The sequence below is a fragment of the Bos indicus genome, chromosome 4 (genome assembly GCF_029378745.1).
Source record: "Bos indicus isolate NIAB-ARS_2022 breed Sahiwal x Tharparkar chromosome 4, NIAB-ARS_B.indTharparkar_mat_pri_1.0, whole genome shotgun sequence".
NCBI lineage: Eukaryota > Metazoa > Chordata > Mammalia > Artiodactyla > Bovidae > Bos > Bos indicus.
The window spans coordinates 49,623,535-49,640,193 of record NC_091763.1 but is presented as its reverse complement, the minus strand read 5'-3'; the positions used below and the strand labels follow the sequence as shown (position 1 = coordinate 49,640,193).

The 16,659-nt window shown below is 40.4% G+C and overlaps 1 protein-coding gene across 26 annotated transcripts in view; it reads left to right on the top strand.

The window, feature by feature from the left end:
- The window catches only part of NRCAM (neuronal cell adhesion molecule), a 317,222-nt gene that overhangs the window by 245,975 nt on the left and 54,588 nt on the right, over positions 1-16,659 (top strand). For all 26 annotated transcript variants that reach the window (XM_070787764.1, XM_070787760.1, XM_070787756.1 and 23 more), the window contains 4 exons: positions 290-401; positions 3,306-3,490; positions 5,789-5,920; positions 15,517-15,660. In XM_070787764.1, the coding sequence (XP_070643865.1) occupies positions 290-401; positions 3,306-3,490; positions 5,789-5,920; positions 15,517-15,660 (573 nt within the window). The remainder of the gene's footprint in view (positions 1-289; positions 402-3,305; positions 3,491-5,788; positions 5,921-15,516; positions 15,661-16,659) is intronic.

Here is a 16,659-nt window from a genome sequence, read left to right as displayed (position 1 = left end):
TGAAACTTTACCAACCCACCAAAAATACATAGAACCCTAAACCCAAATTAGGTAAATATACAATGGAAAATAGTCCTCAATATTAGTTCTTATGCAACCACAATCGTTTCTACTTCTGGCCAGCTGAGTATGGCTATTTATAAGGCAAGGAGTATGTATGTATTTATTTAACAAATTTCACAATCAATAGTAAATTGATTTGAAAAGGGATTAGATTTTTAGACAGTGAATTGTTCTTCTAGAAACCCATATTCTTACTTTGAATGTATATTGATCTTCTTGTTTGCAGCTAAATCACATAGACAGAGGCCACCAACATTTTTAACTCCAGACGGCAATACAAGTCGCAAAGAAGAGTTAAGAGGAAATGTCCTTTCCCTTGAGTGCATCGCAGAAGGGCTGTGAGTTAACACTGTCTGTCTTGATGTCCATTTCTTATATAAACATGGTATATTGGTAGAGAGACATTAATATTGTTTCATAGCAGGAATCATTGATAAAGACTCCATTAAGCAATCAAGAAAAATGTTATGATTACTTCCAAAACAGGCCATGTGTTATTTCGTATTATGAAAATATTTTGTTAAAGTAAATGTTCCTTTAGAAATGTGTCAGTAATCACCTTATGATTGTTGTAATTGTAATTAAGCTTATTATTTTGCTACTGTTGTATAACAGATCATCTCAAAACTTAGAGGCTTAAAGCCAATAGCTGTTTGTCATTGATGATTTGTCTACAAGTATGCAGTTGTGCCGTAACAGGGCTGGATCTGACTGATTTCATTTGAGCCTGCTTACGCATCTTCTGAGCAGCTCAGCCTTGGGTTCACAGCTCTGGGTCTCCTGCTGTTGGCAGGGCAGTGGAGCTCCTGGTCATGAATTTTTCACATCCTTCTAGGCAATCGAGCTCTGGCTTATTCTCCTGACAGCGGAGGCTCATTCAGCCTCTTAGTGCCTAACTTTGACACTGGCATGCTGTCCCATCCTCTACCTCCTAGCGCTGGTCACCAGACCAGCTTCTTTGCAGCTGTCTCATCTATGTGTATACTTAGTTACTCAGTCGTGTCCAACTCTTTGTGACCCCATGGACTGTAGCCAGCCAGGCTCTGTCCATGGGAATTCTGTAGGCAAGAATACTGGAGTGGGTTGCCATCCCTTCTCTAGGAGGTCTTCCCAACCCAGGGCTCGAACCCAGGTCTCCCACATTGTAGGTGGATTCTTTACCATCTGAGCCACCAGGGAAGCCCTGTCTCATCTATGCACACCTCAAAACTGATACCACCCCCAGAACCCATATGCCCTTGAGAGGAGTCCCAGGGAAGCCTCAGCTCAGCTGCAGGAACAGCTGTTTTGTGAGGCAAACGCTGGAGGCAAGCTTCTGAATACTTTCCTCTCATGCCTGGCATAGAGTAAGTACCATTGATAAGGCACATTTGCTGGAACATTGACTGGACTCTCAGAAACATGTTGTGTTGTGTTGTTATCAGTGCTGTCCTTGACCTGGTGACTCAGAGTATCACATTCCTTCCTAGAAGCCCAGAATCGGCCTCCAGGAAAAATTTTATTAATACCTCTGGAGACACATGGAGGCCTCTGCTGGCCATGTCAAGAAATAACACTACTCATGACCCAGTTCATCAAGTATATCTGTTCAGTTATTTTTATTCAAGTAAACAAACAAAAACAATTCTACAACCCATTAATCCCACTAGTATTTCTAACGATAAATATTGTGTTCTTCCTGAGGGCCTGCACCATTCTTGTTTTTTTTTTTTTCATCTTCCCAACACACACCTTAATACTTGGCCTATAGTTTGTGTTTGTGTGTATGTGCTCAGTCGCATCCAACTCTGTGACCCCACGAACTGCAGCCCACCAGGCTCCTCTGTCCATGGGATATTCTAGGCAACAATACTGGAGTGAGTTGCCATTTCCTTCTCCACGGGATCTTCCCAATCCAGAGACTGAACCCCTGTCTCTTGGGTTTCCTGCTTCGGCGGGCAGATTCTTTACTGCTAGCACCACCTGGGAAGCCCTGGTCTGTGTAGTCTGTGCCGAGGCGTGCGTAGTCACTCAGGCACGTCTGACTCTGGGAACTCACCGACTGTAGCCTACCAGGCTCCTCTATCCATGGTGAGTCTCCAGGCAAGAATACTGGAGTGGGTTGCCATGCCCCCCTCCAGGGGATCTATAGTTTAGTGCTTAGTAAATATACTGAATGGATTTTTATTTTACCCTCATGAAAACCTTCTCAGGTCACCAGATCAAAACAAGCATTATTGTCTCCATTAAGGCAATGGAAGAAACTGAGGCCCCAAAAGACCAGAGATCCAAAATCAGAGAGCATTTTAGGAGTAGGGCAGGGATTTTGAAGCAGATCTTTTTAACTCTAAGCCTAAGCCTGACTTTTCATCTGTCTCTATAGTTCTTGATTTAATAAGAAACATAGGTGAGAAATGGTATAAGTAACATGTGAGTTGGGCCTACCTCTATCAATTGATATAATGTTTTAAAAATATCACTAATAATGAAATTAAAATAACTGCATGATTCCTCTAATCACTTCATTCATCTCATCAGATAGCCTGTTATAAGATAGGGAGATTCTTCCATTTGGTATGGAAATATGTATGGAAGTTTATGGGCTTCCTAACTAACCTAAGGTTAGTTAACACTGTTAAAGTGTTAGTTAAAACTAACCTTAGGTTAGTTTTTCTCTAACCTTTCTTTCTCTAACCTTTTTAAGTCTGGCTGATTAAGAAATTGTAACTTGAAGGACTGCCCTGGCAGTCTAGTGGCTAAGAGTGCAGGGGGTATGGGTTCAGTCCCTGGTCAGGGAACTAAGATCCCATGTGGCTCATGGCCAAAAAAAAAGACAAAAAATAAAAAGAGAAGAAATATTAGAACAAAAATTCAATGAAGACTTTTAAAATGGCCCACATTAAAAAAAAAAAAAAGTTTTTTAAAAAATTGTGACTCTGTATCGTTAATTTCATGGTCATTCTTTTGATCGATATAGCCCAGTCATGCAAAATTTTCCAAAAGTGTCTCCTTCCTCAGAACTTTGAAGATAATAGTTAGGTCCCTTCAGTCAAGTAAGTCTCACTGCCATTCTCAACAGATCCCTGAAGTCATCATGGTGTGCCATCAGTTAGCTCGTGTGAAAATGGTAACTTACAGACTGAAATGTAAGGTTTTGAGCATTACTTAATAAAAGTGTGGTGCTACTTAAAATATTTATCTGTTCCTCATGATCTTTATCACGAATGTTTTTTTGTGATGTTATTTTTTGTTTACCTTATCAGGCCTACCCCAATTATTTACTGGATAAAAGAAGATGGAACACTCCCCATCAATCGGACATTTTATAGGAACTTTAAGAAAACTCTGCAAATCGTTCAGGTTACAGAAGCAGACTCTGGAAATTACCAGTGTATAGCCAAAAATGCATTAGGAGCCATCCATCATACCATTTCCGTCACAGTTAAAGGTATATCATTGTCTAAAATACATGGTTCTTGCCTCCATGAGAATCTTTCATTAAATGCCTTTAATTATATTCTTCAGAATAATAATGTAAATTTATATCAGTACTCATGGTACCTTGAATCTCTTCTCATTGCCATTTATAGTGCTTTTAAATCAGGTTAAAAATTTGCTCCCTCAGATCTTCCTTGCAGAGGATTACAATTAATAAATGTTGAAAGAATGAAGGAAATAGAAAATCACCATTAGAATTCCACAGTTGTAACTGCTGTAGGCAAGAGCCAGTGATGAGTGCTAAAATTACTGGATGCCCCCTTGCCTCTTCAGAGCAGTCCCTCAAAGTGATCTGAGAGTCCTGTCTCCTGGGCGTACATTTTAATAAAATATAACTCTCAAAAGTAAATAAATAAAATGATGAAATTACTTGGTCAAACTTTCAAGAGAAACAGGTTGTTTGCATAGCCTCAGTGTTTTTTCTCCTCTTACCCACCCACATCCAGATTAATTACTGAGGTAGGTTTAATATATGTCCACAGATTCTTCACTCCTCATCCTTTAAGGAGATAGAGCTTAATCGCCCTCCCCTTGAGTAAGGGCTGAAGTTGCCTGCTTCTAGTGAACAGAATGTGGAAAGCAAGAAAACAGTAACTTTACAGTGGAGAGAGCTGGCAGGCATCACTCTAACCAAGTGATCGAGGTTCATAAACCAGAATAAGCCATGTCGATGTTGTGTGCTCCCAGATTTAATGCAGTTAGAAGGTTCCATCACTCAGAACCTCAGTTGAATCGTGGAAAATCATCAGGAAAAACTCTAGTGAAAACAGGTGTACCACAGTGGTTACCAGTGGGAGAGGGAAGGAGGGAGGGCAATAAAGAAGGAGGAGGTTAAGAGGTACGAACTATGATTTTCAAAATAAGCTACAAGGATCTATTGTATAACACAGTATTTGATAATAATAACTGTATTTGATAATAACTGTAAATGGAATATAATCTTTTTTAAAAAAGAAGTAATTATGATGATACTAATGATGGTGGTTGAATGGTGATTATAATCTAGCAATTCAGGAATTCTTCACTCAGAAATCACTAAATTTGACCTTAGGTGGAAAAGCTTTTGTTTCACTTAAAACCTTCCTATTGATCTGTATGAGAATTCAATAGTCGCTGGTATAAACATTCTCTAGGAATGAGGGCGTGTTGGAATGTTTCACAAAATATTCTGGTCACAGATAAGAAATGGAGAATGTGCCTTAGGAAAAATGTGAAGATTAATCAATTTAGTAAGCTTGATTTATCCCTGAAAGAATTCAATTGACTAGTACTCCTTTCTAAGTCTAGAAAGAAGTTCAAAGAAAAACTGCTTTATGAAAAAAAAAAAAAAGAGATGATAGAGAACTTATTTATAGAGTTGGGGAAGTAATTAACATTGATACGTTTACACAGCTAACACACATATGATTACTTTTCTCCATTTCTGTCCTGATAATGATAAAGCTAGGATATTGTTCCTGGTTATAAAAAATGAAAAGCTCTTGATTAAAAAAAAAAAATGTTCTACAAAATAACTTACTAGTAGTCTTTAAAAGTCTCAGGTTCATGAAAAACAAAGAAAGACCAAGAAACTTTCAGATCAGAGGAAACGCAGTAGGAAGATGTGACAATTAAATGCAGTGTGATACCCAGGACAGGGTCCTGGAACAGAAATAAGAGGGCGGAAAAACGGGAAAGCCCAGCACAGTGTGTGGTTGGGTTGCTGGTATTGTAGCAATGTTAATTTCTCGTTCTGGTATCTGTACCATGGTTTTGTACGATGTTAACATTAGAGAAAGCCGGTGAAGGACTTACAGGAACACTATACTCACTTGGCAGCGCTTCAAAAACTGCAAAGCTTTAAAAATTGCTTACTAATTTTATAACTGTATATATTCTACAGGGCTTAGAATTTAAATTCCTCTTTCGTATCCCTATCTGTACCTCTAAATTGCTGTACAACTTTAGAGAAATCTGTTACCTCTTTGATATCCGATCCATACAGTGTAGAACAAGATGATGATATTTGAATCAAAAGGCTCTTGAAATGATACATAGATGTCAGTGAGTCTCTTTAAACATTCTTTTGAAAATCTGAAGTGTTCTTTGAAGTAAAACTTAGAAGTCTGTTCACTCTAAAAAAAACATGAAATTAACAAATGGTTTGCAACATACTTATTTTTATCATTAAGATAGTTCAGTGTACTAAATTTCCTAGAATAATTTACTTGATTAAATTTTGTGGTGTTTTTCTCCTTTTCTCGTAAAGCGGCTCCATACTGGATCATAGCACCTCAAAATCTTGTGCTGTCCCCTGAAGAGGATGGAACCCTCATCTGCAGAGCGAATGGCAATCCAAAACCCAGAATTAGCTGGTTATCAAATGGAGTCCCGATAGAAAGTAAGTTTCCTTGATTGGCTCCAGTTGCAGTGTGTTTTTGGAGCACAGTGATTTCTCCACAGGAGACAAATGATGATAAAATAGCTTGACTTAAGGAAGGAAGTCATATATAAGTTACACAGAAGGACCAGATTACCTTTAGATTTTAATTTTGTTGTCTTTAGGTATAATTTATTATGACTCAATTGTTTATGCCATTAACAGAACAGCATGCACTGATTGGAACCTTGCAGTTGTTCTTGTTTTTTGTGTGAGTCATAGGAACAGTGACAGGGTGAGAAATAAACACCCACTGGAAAGTTCACATTATCTTCTTTGTTCAAAATGTCAAGTGATGTGTGGAAACATCACAGGAGTTGGAGGAGGTGTTAGGGAGGCTAGGAATAGAGACAGTGGATATGGCAATAAGAAATACGGCTGTCTTAATTTAAAGAGGTTTTAAATTATTAGGCCCATTCCTAATAGAGCTCAGATGTTCCCAAGTTCTCCAGTCTTGAGAGGTCACTGTTCCATTTAATGCCCAAAGAAGAACACATCTTCTGACCTCAGTCGTATGCTGGATGTTCTGTCTTTGACTTGTCTTCCCTCCCCAAGTATTACTGAGATAATTCTTGACCAATGTTTACATGATCTTAACTGCCAAGTATCACCTCTTCTGCCACCTTCCCTGGACCACTCCAGCTCTCAGCCAGCTTCTCCAGGCTGCCTAGAACAGTCCCCCAGAGTGTAGCCACAGGCTGTCCCTCAATCTTCTAAATCATAGCAAAGACCAGTTTTACAAAACTTGATTAGATGCTTGAGTCTCATAGGAGGGCATCATAGCAAAGAAAAAAAGAAAATTAAAATGGATATTGCGTCTCCCTCCTCTTGGATTCATAAGCATGGCCATCCACAGAGAGCCCACTGCCTCTCCGTTTTCTTGATTCCACCTACCACCAGCTGCTATTGACAGGAGAATCTTTGGATATTTTCCCCTTTTTAGGAGAGAGAGAGAAAAATTGGTTTCTGTTTAAAACCCCGCATCATGTTCACCCTCCCCATCAGTAGCATAATAATCTGTAAAGACATTCATTAAAGACAACCTTCAGAATTAAGATACGATATAGAGCAGCTTGACTCCTCATTCCTTCCAAAGTGAAAATCACTCAGTCGTGTCCAACTCTTTGCAACCCCATGGACTATACAGTCCATACATATATTATGCAGTCCATGGAATTCTCTAGGCCAGAATACTGGAGTGGGTAGCCTTTCCCTTCTCCAGGGGATCTTCCCAACCCAGGGATCAAACCCAGGTCTCCTGCTTTGCAGGCGAATTCTTTACCAGCTGAGCCACAAGGGAAGCCCAAGAATACTGGAGTGGGCAGCCTATCCCTTCTCCAGCAGATCTTCCTGACCCAGGAATCCAACTGGGGTCTCATGCATTGCAGGCAGATTCCTTACCAACTGAGCTATCAGGGAAGCCCTTCATTGCCTCCAAGCCAGAATCAAAAATTGGTTCTACTCTCCCATACCCAAAAGATCCATTAAACTGGCTTTCATGAAATAGTCTTCACCCTAAGATGAATTTGAAAAATACTGGCAGATTTTAAACAGCCCAAGTTCCTGATAATTCTCACCATCAAGGTCTTACTGCTCCAGGTCTAGGTAGAGTGAGATATCCGCTTCTGTGAGTGTTTATTAGTAGTTTGTCACACAACACAATCTTTATCAGATGCGCAGAATCAGACAGCCTGTGTTTATTGTAAAAGGGAATATGTTCCTGGAAGAGCACAGACACTAAAGGGTCCAGCCAAATGTGTTTGGATATTTCTACTCCTAATTTTAACTAGGATCAGAATCAGGAAAAACTGCAGAATATTTTGTGGTTGTGCATTGGGAAGCTGTTGCCACTCTCAGGGACATATGAGTGAAAACTGAGAAGTGGAAGGAAGCCCTGAACCAAAAAGTAAGTTTTCTGGTAGGAATGTATTCAGAATGGCAATAAGGTATGGAGCATACTCAGCGCTTTCGGTAGCTGAAGTTTCGTAGCTCAGAGATTCTGTGCCGATTTATGGAAGGTTAAACGTACCCCTGAGATCTGGCCTCCGTGAAACTGACAAGTGGGAGGGGACATCCATCATTTCTCAGTGGGGAAACTAGGGAGCCAGGGAATGTTGAAAAGATAAAGCCTTAAGCTCAGCAGCCAGAATGCAATCAGAAGCAGAGGGAAATTGAGATGTAGGTGGGTCAGTAACACAGGGATTAGGGGAGATAAAATAAGGAAGCTGATCTTTCCTTCTGGTTCTCTCAGCTTGTGATCCTTCCAAACGAGGCACAGGTGGTGCCTCTCAGGGAATCTGTAACTCCAGCTGTATTGAGAGTTTTGCACTATTTGGGTATAACATAAGTAAGACTGAAGGGTGTAATGTCCAGCACAGGGAATATAGCCAGTATTTCGTAAATTTATTTGGAGTATAATCTATTATAAAATATTGAATCACTGTGTTGTACACCTGAAATTAATATAATATTGTAAGTCAACTAGACTTCAGTTTTTAAAATGAGCTTTGAAGTTTCACTCATAGACATTCCCCTTTAAATGAAATATTTGGGGGAAGGATCAACTATGAAAGGCTGGCATTTGGGGGATGGGGTGTAGGTCCCTGGAGACAAGTGGAACCTGTCTGCTATAACCCTCAGAGTGGGCACTCTGGTGGACAGGTAGGAAGAGAAAATGCCATGCAGCCTGGCAGCAGAGCCAGGGACCCAGTGCCGGGAGCAGATGCTGTCTGTTTATACCGAGGTGATGAGAAGTGTATAAAGAAGGCTGAGCACCAAAGAATTGATGCTTTTGAAATGTGGTTTTGGAGAAGACTCTTGAGGGTCCCTTGGACTGCAAGGAGATCCGACCAGTCCACCCTAAAGGAAATCAGTCCTGAATATTCATTGGAAGGACTGATGCTGAAGCTGAAACTCCAATACTTTGGTCACCTGATGCAAAGAGCTGACTCATTGGAAAAGACCCTGATGCTGGGAAAGATTGAGGGTGGGAGGAGAAGGGGATGACAGAGGATGAGATGGTTGGATGGCATCACCGACTTGATGGACATGAGTTTGAGTAAGTTCCAGGAGTTGGTGATGGACAGGGAGGTCTGGCATGCTGCAGTCCATGGGGTCGCAAAGAGTCGGTCATGACTGAGTGACTGAATTGAACTGAACTGATGAGACAACTGGGTTGTCTTCCTTCACATCTGGAGGCCAAACTAAAAATGCATGGATTACTGTTTGTAATCTCAGAATTGAAAGCTGATGGGTTTGAGGCACCTGGTGGGGACTCACAGCTCTCTGCAGGAGGGCACGGCAGGGGCAGTACAGTTCCCCACCCCCACTCTCAGCCACTGGTCCATCTACGGCTTCTGGTGAATGACTTCTTGGCTAGACCCTAAGTCTGTTCTTTAAATTTTTAAATAATTTTAAAAAATTTTCAATGTTCAATTTTTTAAAAAATTTTAATTGTATTCATGAATAGTTGATTTGTAATGTGTGAATTTCTGCTGTACAACAGAGTGATTCAGTTATACATGTATATACATTCTTTTTCATTTTCTTTTCTGTTACGATTTATCCCAGAATATTGAATATAGTTTCCTGTGCTCAACAGTTGGACCTTATTGCGTATCTAATCTAAATGTAATAGTTTACATCTGCTAATCCCAAATTCCCAATCCATATCCCCAGTGCTCCCCACCTGTAAATCTGTTACCTATGTCTGTGAGTCTTTCTGTAAATAATTTCATTTGAGACACTGAGTCTTAAACAGCTAGTTAAAGTGAACTCTATATGCCCCCTCCTTGCACTGACCTCCCTGATCCAAGATAGGGAGTAAATGAAGAAGAAAACTGTCCAAATATCTGTAGAAGTTTGAGGAGCCTCCTGCCTCTCCCCTGTCCGCCCTGCTTGATAATTTACCTGTTAATTCAGAGGCCTCTGAATAGAACCGAGGTTTGGGGACATTCTGGAAACAAGAGACTGTGGCTTGTCATCTATAGTGTGCTGAGTTTGCAACCCACAGATACATTCATCAGTGAAGGATGGCAGAGAGACAGGAGAAGGCAGGAGAGAGCAAGATCTGCTACAGTATATAACACAGAATCCGCATGGTAAGGATTAAAAGGGGAGCCAGAGTAGACCTCAAAAGTTAGCTGGGAGCACAGGCTGGCTTGCTGACACCTTCTCCCTAGGAGGTTGCAGAAACCTTGGCTGGACCAGTTGCTGAGCGACAGGGGCAGGAACAACTGTGCTTCTGCAGCATCATAGTGCGGCATCCCGCCAGGAGCCTGACCTCCCCACCAGGCACCATGCAACAGAGAACATTATCAGAGGACCACAGTACCAGATACCTCCCCACTCCTGATGTGTAGACAGTCACCTGATGTGTCACTCTCTTCCCCCCCACCTCGCCCCCACCTCTGTAGGTTCTGGCTGCCAACAAAAGGAGAAAGTGGGTCAGAACAGGAAAGGGTCAGACTTGGGTTTTGTTAGCAAAATATAGTGTTGCTGGTTTGTGACTGTGCATTTAAGACCTGGCACCTACTGTTTTACAAAACTGGAAGAATTCATTCAGAAAGAGTCAGGGCCCTAATCTCAATGTCTTTCAAAGCTCTATCCCCCTAGGACTGGCCAGGTTACTTTAAACTTTCCTTGAAGCCAAAAAAAAAAAAAAGTATTAAATATGGAATTTGCATAAAATATGTTTGAAACCACCTGCAGAAAGCTGCAGAGATGCTGATGCCAAAAAAGAACTCCTAATTTTTATTGTGTGACCCACAGTGTCTGGGAAAGTGTGAAAATAGAATCCAGGACCAGAAAGAAAATGTCCAAGGTCAAGGCTGTGGACACCAAGATTCCTGACCTTGTCCTGGGAGACAGTGGGAGAGCCTAGCGCTTGTAGATCTTTAATCATCCCCCTTGTGAGTTGAGGTAGATCTCTCGGATTCTTCCAAGTGGAGCATCTGTAAGATCATATTATTATTATGTTAAAAGTCCCCTTTTCTCTAAAAGATGAGAAGGGGATGGAATGAAGAGAATAAGAGTAGACAGAAGGCCTCCTCCTGCCACAGTTACGTATTTTGCTGATGTTGGAGGGAGGGATTGAAAGACAGTGATACATAATAAGCAGTCAGAGGAAAGGAGATGTGGTCTAGGACTCCCCAAGATTCCACCAAGTCATCTTTTTTCCAAAGGGCTCAGTGGCCATCCCTTCACAGGGGATGTAATATCTACATGAAGAAAATTCATCTCTTCATTCAGAGATTTGTTCTACATTATGCACAGCTGTTCAGATTTCGGGAGATGTTTATAGAGGAGACTAACTCAGGAAATCTGAGCAGTAAGTGTACATTAAACAAACCACTAAGTCTCTAGTTTCTCATCTTAGAGATACATATACTTCTCTCTCCTTAGTCTGTTTCATGAAGCTCTTTTTAAAATAAAACTATGCATTAGAAACAAAAAAATATTTAAAAATTTGATAGTAATTTTTATTTGTATAGTGGCACTTATTGTTTTTCTTATTTTCTAAATGTTGGAAACATTCATGGTTTTGGCCAGCCATGTCAGGAAGGGTAGAATAAAAGAAAGTATGATTGGAAGACTGTCAGCCCAGTTCTGAACCTCACCTCTGGGGCTTTGTACGGTGGTCATGTCTGTGCTCTTAAGTGTCTTCACCCAGTATGCATGTATAGCAACCGAAGTTGGTATTCCTGGAATTAATTATTATTTCTTTGGGCAATTTGGGTTTAGATACTGGAGAGTTACTCCCACTCAGTAGCCAGGGCACAGAATTCAAAGGCTTCAAATCTCTCTGCACCAGTGGTTTCATTTTTTGTCCAGTACCTGCTGAGCTCGCGTATGTCACTGTGACGGTCCCGGGTTTGCTGGTGTTTCTTTAGTAAGTACTCAAGGAAAACCAAACCAGCATTTGGCTGGTAGACCAAACCCCCATGGAGAAATATGTGCTTCTTTACTCTTATTACTCTTACCTAGAGGGGTTATTTGATTCCTAAATACATCACCAAAAATAAATATTGGGAGGCTGCTCCATTTAGCAGAAATAAGGCAGATACACTCAGAGGCCTCTCAAGTTAAAGAAAAAAAGAAATTGTAAAGGGTTGAGAGCAGGGGAAAAAACAAGCCGTGGGCTACATAAAAGCTGTTCTAAATGGTGTGCGTTCTGTTTGATGAACCCCCACCAGGGGAAGATGGTCCTACTGGCTTTGTGAGTTGAGCTGGTCTTCCATGTTCGTGGCGAGGTAACTTTTTACTGTGGTTGAAAAAACACATAACAGGTCCTACTGTCAGCACAGGGAACTCTATCCAATCTCCTGGATAAAGCAGTATAGAAAAATTATTTTAAAAAGAATGTATATACGTGTAAAACTGAGTCACTTGCTGTATATCGAGGTTGGCACAACATTGTAAATCAACTATACTTCAGTTAAAAACACACACACACATAACAGAAAATTTGCTGTCTTCATCATTTTTAAGAGTACAGTTCCCTGATGGCTCAGAGGGTAAAGCATCTGCCTGCAATGCAGGAGACCTGGGTTCGATCCCTGGGCTGGGAAGAGCCCCCAGAGAAGGAAATGGCACCCCACTCCAGTACTCTTGCTTGGAAAATCCCACGGATGGAGGAGCCTGGTAGGCTACAGTCCACGGGGTCGCAAAGAGTCGCACACGACGGAGCAACTTCACTTAGTACTTAGTACAGTACTTTCACACTATTGTGAAATAGATCTCCAGAACTTTCTCACCATGAAAAACTGGAACTCTATCCCCATTAAATACACAGTGATGTAGGTTTTAAGAGCTCGATATGTTCAAGGACCTGGGAGGGACTCCCAGCCCTCCACTGCCCGGTGGATCCATGTGCAGTCAGAATGCACAGGGAGCCCAACTTCTGGGCCCAAAACACTGAGAATAATTGATAGGGGAGACTCCAGAGACGCCGCTCTGTCCTAACACGCTGTGCCGAGGCAGTGGGAGGACATTGCTGAGAATGTGTGAGCCAGCAAGGCCGAGATGATCCTAGACTTGGAATGCAGGACGGGGAACACAGGCCTCCCTGAGGGATGCTGCATTCTCAGGGTACCTGACAGCTGGCCACAGGTCTCATCCACTTCCTAGGCCAGTGTAGCATGTCATTCCTCTGCTGAGGAAATCTATACTGTGTCCAAGGAATTGAAACTTGTATTTTTTTTTTTTTTTTTTTTTGGTTGGAAGAACATGCTCCTTAAGGCCATTTTGAAATCATTAGAACCATAAACAGTGGATGTGAGCTAAGGTGCCAACTCAAATTGTTTCTTTTTTTTTTTTTTTTCGGCCACAACACAGCATTCAGGATCTTAGTTCCCCAACCAGGGATCGAACCCATGCCCAGGCAATAGGAGCAGGGAGTTGTAACCACTGGACCCAGGGAAGTCCACCAACTCAAAGCACCATGGCTCACTCCATCACTAGTTGAAGTAACTGGACTGTCTAAGAGAATAGTCTTTCTTCCTTTTTTTTTTTCTTTTGATTTTTTTATTTTTAAAAATTTTTATTTTATATTAGGGTATAGGGCTTCCCTTGTAGCTCAGTCAGTAAAGAATCTGCCTGCAGTGCAGGAGACCCGGGTTCAATCCCTGGGTTGGGAAGATCCCCTGGAGAAGGAAATGGCAACCCACTCCAGTATCCTTGCCCGGAAAATCTCATGGACAGAGGAGCCTGGTAGGCCGCAGTCCATGGGATCGCAAAGAGTCTGGCACAACTGAGCAACTAACACTTACTTACTTACTTTATTGGGGCATAGCCAATTAGCAAACAATATTGTGATAGTTTCAGGTCAGCTGCAAAGGGAACCAGTCATACATACACATGTATTCGTTCTCCCTCAAACACCCCTTGCATCCAGGCTGCCTCATAATGTTGAGCAGCATTCCATGTGCTGTACTAAGGTGATTTTCTAAGTTAGCTATCAATTGTGATTGGAATGTCAGACATACAACTACATACAGAATGGTGTGATAGTAAATGTGTGTAGTTTTAAGCCACTAAGTTTAGAGTAACTTGCTCAGCCTCAGTAATGCAACCTCAACTAATTAGTCATTAGCCTCAACTAATGCAGAATGAGAATGAGTGGGCATGATGCTTTGAATACGTGTGAATAAACAAGGATGAATAACACTAGCGTGATGTCTTTTGTTATTGATCTTCATTAATAATCCACAGATGAAACTTTTTAAAGTGATAAAGGAGTCTAAAGGCAGTAATAAATATGTCTTAGGTGCCCATCCTTTTCCTGTCATCAAAGAGGAGAAATGGTGTTTAGAATGTCAGTACAGGCTAGTAAGTGGCTCAGGTTCCAAGAGCAGTTTAAGAGGAAGGGTGCTATTATTTATTGTTTTAATTTATTTTATTGAAGTATAGTTGATTTACCATGCCACGTTAACTTCTGCTATACAGCAAAGTGATTCAGTTATACATAGATAGACTTTTTTTTCTTATTCCTTTCCATTATGGTTTATCTGGGATATTGCATATATGGGTGCTGTTATTGAGAGTTGTTTTTGATCAGCATGCTGAGACAGATACCTAATACCCCTTTTAGTGCACTTTTAAAGCCATGTAAGGTTACACCCTAAGATTTAGTGTTCACAAAAATAAATATTTGTATAATAGCATGGCATTTCCAAATTGTTGGTCATGCATTGGACTGAATTCTCATATATTGCCAACTTGTTCCATTCCGCTTTAGATACAATCAACTGTGGTCTTAACATTTTTTTAGATACTTGAGAGATTTAGCTGAAACTTCTACCTTTAAGAGAAATTTCACACAGTTTATTTCTACTTTAGCTTCCCGAATTGCCAAAGCAGGAAAATACATATTTTCACATTTGATAATTAACCCTATACTTATTTACATATCTGTTTCAGTAAGAGGCTTTTAAAATATACAAGTTCAGATGATGTAGAGGGTTTTATATTTTTGGACTACCTTTTTGCTGTCTCCTCCTGGTGGCTCAGACAGTAAAGAATCTGCCTGCACTGCAAGAGACCCAAGTTTGATCCCTGGGTCAGGAAGATCCTCTGGAGGAAGAAATGGCAACCCACTCCAGTATTCTTGCCTGGAGAATTCCATGGACAGAAGAGCCTGGTGGGCTATAGTCCATGGGGTCATAAAGAGTTGAATACAACTGAGTGATTAACACTGGATAATTAACTTTCCTTCTCATAAATTACAGTAATTTTTTGTGAACAAGGTAATGTTTTCCTGAATTTGTATTGCAATTTACACCTAACTTGTGGTTTTTTTCTCCTACCTCTTGTCAAAATAATATTGAAAAGAATCAATCCATTTAAAACTGAATGGATATCAAGTGGATACCCATGCTGATAAGTGATAACTAAATTCTGAGAAAGGAAATTGATGGTTGCTGCCTGGTTGTTGGTTTTCTTTCTTACTGCATATATACCTAGATCAGTCTTCTGCTTACTCTAAATTAGACCTCAAGTTGTACATCTTTTAAGTAAATAGGAATGAAAGTATACTTTTTGTTTTTATATCCAAACAGTTGCCCCTGATGACCCCAGCAGAAAAATAGATGGTGACACCATTATTTTTTCCAAAGTTCAAGAAAGATCAAGTGCAGTGTATCAGTGCAATGCCTCTAACGAATATGGATATTTACTGGCAAATGCATTTGTAAATGTGCTGGGTAAGCTCTCCCTTTATTAAAGACACGGCAAATTCAATTAATGACCATTGTTGTTTTTCATTCTTTCAGCAGAAATACATTATGCATCTGCTGTGCAGTGGCATAGAACTTGGAGCTGGAAGGGATATAGGAAGATAGATAAGATACAATCTGATGGTTACATTGTGTCAAACCTCTCAAAAGGAAAAGAGCATTGGTTTGCTCTTAATAACTGAATGTAACTATTGTACCATCCTTAGAAACTGACAAGTCAAATGAAAATTTCATGATTCTGATTTTTGAAAATCAGGCGTTAATCATAATGTTTAGCATTGATCTAAGTCACAGATGTACATTTATTTAGCAATTCATATTGATATGTTTAGAAAACTGTGACATAAATGTTCTGAAGTGGTTGGTTTTTGTGAACATTATATTTCCCTTATGAAACAAAAATGACTAAAATACCAGATTTGTTAGATGTAAAATTTATATGAGAATGGTTTTTATGATACCAAGGAATTATATTTCAACTCTTTAAGTGGAGTAGGCTCCCTTTCAAATAGAATTAAGATCAGGAAGCCAACCAATATATGGTATTTTTTCCTTCATGCTTGAAACGAAGGTCAGTAAAATCACGTGAAGAGCTGAGCCATCACGATGTTGATGGATGTACAGGAAGCAGTTCAGATTCTGGTTGTGTTTTGGGTCATTCAGCATTCTGCTTTTTTCTGCCAACTTGTGTGTTCTGATGGGCCATTCAACAAAAATGTATTTAGTCATTATTTTGTGCCAGATACTGTGCTGATTTATGGAAAGAAGACAGTAAAAAGTTCCATTCCTTGCCTATAAGGAACTCACAGTATAGTAGGAGATATAAAGAAATCAGTTATCACAAACTATGCCTGAGTAAGATGCAAACGTGAGACAGAGGGAGAAAACTTGTGTTTTTCCACCTTGAGTGACCAGGAGGGTCATACCTGCCTGAGAACGTAAGGGGAGAGATACATTGGCTGTGCC